This window comes from Pseudochaenichthys georgianus, chromosome 18 (assembly GCF_902827115.2).
Source record: "Pseudochaenichthys georgianus chromosome 18, fPseGeo1.2, whole genome shotgun sequence".
NCBI lineage: Eukaryota > Metazoa > Chordata > Actinopteri > Perciformes > Channichthyidae > Pseudochaenichthys > Pseudochaenichthys georgianus.
The window spans coordinates 12,567,310-12,571,430 of record NC_047520.1 but is presented as its reverse complement, the minus strand read 5'-3'; the positions used below and the strand labels follow the sequence as shown (position 1 = coordinate 12,571,430).

The 4,121-nt window shown below is 42.7% G+C and overlaps 1 protein-coding gene across 1 annotated transcript; it reads right to left on the bottom strand.

Annotated features, from left to right (window-relative positions):
- Positions 1 to 206: 206 nt before the first annotated feature.
- Positions 207 to 3,680, bottom strand: rbm4.3 (RNA binding motif protein 4.3). The gene is made up of 4 exons (XM_034106136.2): positions 3,548 to 3,680; positions 2,665 to 3,087; positions 1,917 to 2,564; positions 207 to 1,595 (listed from the first exon to the last, which is right to left on the bottom strand). Exons 2-3 carry the CDS (start codon positions 3,071 to 3,073, stop codon positions 1,933 to 1,935), a joined length of 1,041 nt encoding a protein of 346 aa, XP_033962027.1. The 5' UTR covers positions 3,074 to 3,087; positions 3,548 to 3,680; the 3' UTR covers positions 207 to 1,595; positions 1,917 to 1,932.
- Between the last annotated feature and the right edge of the window lie 441 nt (positions 3,681 to 4,121).

The window sequence follows — 4,121 nt, the reverse complement described above, 5'->3', positions numbered from 1 at the left end:
ACACACAGGTGTTAGTCATGACACCAACTCCGGTGTCAATACTCAGGTATATCTAAATGGAATTCTGCCATCGTTAATTCAATTCGTTACACCTGGGAATGAAAAACTGAATAAACTCAAACATATCCCTTGTGTTTCTCAAAATTGAACAAGGAAATGTTATCAAAAAAGACACACAATAAACAGTCATTAACATTGACTCCATGTTATTGTTTTAAGTATTTTATTCATGCAGTTCAGTTTCCAAAACAGCAATACAATACAAATAACTAATCAAAATGGTGTAAAATCAGCTACTGTTGCAAATCCATTGTATTGTGAATCGACTTCATGTTTTAAGGGGATGTAAAACCTGTTTCAAGTCCTTCATGTCAAATTAAACTATTTTCTAGCTCAACAAAAACAAGCTAGTCTGACTGCGCCTCTTATTTTAACCCTTGCTGGACTTGAAAACACTGACACTGCCTAAAAAAGGACTGTCAAATATATAGGTAGCTTTTTTCCCCCCAGCAAAGACTGGTGATATAAAGCAGATTTACGGCGGTTAATAACCAAACTAACACTAGTCAATTGTCTAGATTTTCACTAGTACAAACCTCTGTAGTAAATAGGTCTAAACTAGAAATATAGAGTTGAATGTGAGCATGTGCTGTCAGTATTTTATACTTCTGTTGTCCTTAAAGCCCTGGACTTACCTGTTGCCTCTGCAGGTCTCCAGATGCTACTCCAAGTGAACCCGTTTCAGTTTGGGCACTGAAGGGGACAGGTGAGGGCATGAATGATAAAAGCTTCAGCATTTTAGACAGGTGGAGAGATGTTTCTTTAATCAGCGTGACGATTTTAACAAGTTTGTTTTATGTGACATCGTTAATAAATTGATTATGATTTAGAGCTGATTATTTTTTCGAAAGATCTTAGGAGTTGGCGAATCATTTGAAGCGGTTACAGTGATGTCTTTTTTAGCGCTGGCCATGATTTTGGGCACATCTGTGGACAACATTACTGCACAACTCCGTTTATTAAAAACAAGTTCGACAATGGACAGGTTTATGTGAACGCTTTGCGGAAAATTTCCTATTAACATACTTTTTTTTACATTTGTCTGGGAAGTTAAAAAGTGTTCAGCAACGCCATATGGAGCTTTGTTTTTTTTGCGATGGGAAAGCGTAACACAATGGAACCAACGTGGAGATTAGATTTAATACCAAACATGATACAGTTCAGTTTAATCTACAGATGTACACAAGTATCGCCTATACTGCTGCTGAAATTATTCAGCTCTCTAAGGTCACACACAACATCAGAATACTAATCTTTTTTTTTACGTTAAAGTACAAATAAAAAAACTCCGCCTAATTCATCGTCAAGCATTACAAAAAAAAAAATGCTACAGCACAGTAAGAAACTAAAACAATCAGGGAGGAGAAAAACTAGTAAAAAATTTCCCAAAATAATAAAAACAGACGTGGACGTCGGCAATTCATTTCCTCCTGTGAGCATCGCAGTAGAACGCAACGCGCTCAGCCACAGACGGGAAGAGGATAGTGTCACGAGCATCAGGAGGCGGCGAGCGGCGACGCAGTCGGACGACGATCCTGAAAAAAGAGCAGATGACACAAATGAAGCGTCTGCAAGTGGTGTCTCAAAGCACGTTGTTCCTTCTCAGTTATCTACGTGGAGTTCTGCTTCTCGAGTCGTTCTCAGACTGAGACCTCTGTCTTTGTCGGATTATGGCACACATTTAAACTGATATTAGCTGATAAGCAAGTTATGCGTTACCAACGAAACTTGGTGAATGTCACCTTGTACGCATGCTTTTTCAAACCTTGTTTTCCCAACAAGATCTGGAGACAGCCTCTGCCTGTTCAGGGACCAAATGTATGACAAAAACCAGTCTACCTCAGGCCTATTCTCACCTTAACATGCCAGGGCTTAATAAGCGTAGCGTGCAGGCGGTGGCGGGGGCAGCCGTTCTGCGTAGGGGTCCCTGGCGCGTGGAATTCCGTATGCTGGAACCCGGGAAACGGGAGAGAGTCGGGAGCGCTCGTAGGAGTAGCCATTACTGGAAGGGGGCATTGGTGCGCTAGGCGCTCTCCTTAGCGGACTGCGTTCTCGGGCGTAGTACGAGGAAGGGGGAGGTGGGAGGGGGCGACGGTCATATGGGTCGTGCGACGAGGTCATAAGACGGTCTCGGACGACGGATGGAGGGGGAGGGGGAGGAGGGGCACCGCCACGTTGGTCCTCGTATGAGGGGATGCCATACGGACGGGCTCTGTACTTCTCGTAGTAATCTACCACACCATATCTGTCCCTCTCACCCTCATAGGGGCGCTCGGGATAAACGGCTCGTCTAGGGGGAGGGGGTGGCAGAGGAGGGGCAGGGTAACCTGGGGGAATGTGGCTGAGGCGCCCTCTCATGTAGCTGGGCGGAGGGGGGGGCTCATGCCTCTCTCCTGGATAATGAGGAGGCCAATAGCCTCCCCTGTCTGGGGGGGGAGGAGGGTAGTCGTCCCGTTCGTCATGTCTGGGGCGACTCTTGGAAATCTGGACATGGATGCGTTTGCCTAAATAGGAAGAAAAAACACAGATAAAGAAAAAAAGTTTAAATACCCAGATTTAAAATGAGACAACTACAACAATACTATTTAACAAATTGTGCTTTACCTTGAAATTCAGAATTATCCATTCCCTTGATGGCATCCATGGCCTCGTCAGAGTTGGCCATGTGTACAAAAGCAAAATTCTTGACAACAGCACACTCTGAGACTGTGCCGTACTCTTCAAAGAGAGCGCGGAGCTCGTCATCAGCTCCCTTCTCTACATTGGCTACATGCAGTTTGATAGATCCCTGGTTCTTCCCGTGGCTGGCCTCCACGTTGATCGGTGTGCCGTGAAGCTTGTACAGGTGCAGATTCTTAATGGCTTTAGTGGCAGCCTTCCGGTCATCCATGTGGATGAAGGCGTAGTTCTTGATGATCGCACATTCTGTGACCGTGCCGTACTCGGTGAAGAGAGCCTTGATTTCCTCCTGGTCTGACTCTCGGGGAAGGTTCCCCACAAAAATCTTCACCATTGTTAAAGATCTGTCTAAGAAAAATAATTAAAAAAAAAAAAAACATTATACAAAATGTATTCAGTGTTATAAAAGGTATGCCTTACTCCTTTTCTTTGAAACTCAAGTAAGTCCCAGAGGTAAATTAGGTAGGCCCTTTCATTGCAAAATGGATGCACAGTTCTACATGCACTGGTTATTTTACAGGCGATGCCGAACTTAATTTAACAGTAAACGGTTCTTTGAGCTGTATTGCTGTAGCAATACAGCTCAAAGAAACGTTTAATGTTAGCGCATGGTTTAAGTCTAAACACAACTACTGGTCTTGCTTTAGCAAATGTGCTAGTGCTAGCAGTTAGCTTTGGTTAGCTTTCTAGTCTAGACACGCCATTACACAAAGCATCGCTCACCACATTTACACAAACAGTAAATGCGGACGAGTAAATAATAATATACATTTATATTGCTGTTAATATCGAGCCTCTTTTTTGTTACCTTTTATACCGGGCGGCCTCGACAAAGACTTCTAACCCGTTTAAGGATCTTTCCTTCGACGCAGACTGCTGCCGTTTGGGATTTCTCAGCGCGGTATAGATATAGATTCTACGGCTCTGGGTTTTCTCGTTCTGTGTTCTTTGTGTGTCGCCATTACTGCCGAACGACAACCACAGCGCCCCCAGTGTCCCGGGGGAAGCCTATGTGGTTGTATGGATTGTGTTAACAAATCATCGCAATTCGTGTATGGAAAATACAATTAAAATATTTTCTAACTCGTAATTAAATCTATACTAACTGTGCAACATATACCTTTACTTTGACTATCGGGCTTCTATCCCACTATATTCTAAATGCGACACAGAACAAACTGAAACGTCGATTTTAATTCAATGTATTATGTCAACTAATTTCACATAACTATTAGGTTAGTTGAAAGCAATAATATTAAGGTGAACCTAATATGTTTTAATTACATGTAATTGTATTGCTTTCAACAAACCTAATACAGTTATGTGAAATCTGACATAATACATTTAGTTAAAGTCAACGGTTCAGTTTTTTCAGTGTACAC

Excerpts from the sequence above, each read along its gene's own strand:
- rbm4.3 (XM_034106136.2), bottom strand. The coding sequence starts at position 3,073 with ATGGTGAAGATTTTTGTGGGGAACCTTCCCCGAGAGTCAGACCAGGAG. Across the intron at positions 2,565-2,664 it reads GGATAATTCTGAATTTCAAG|GCAAACGCATCCATGTCCAG; the intron begins GTAAAGCACAAT and ends CTTCCTATTTAG.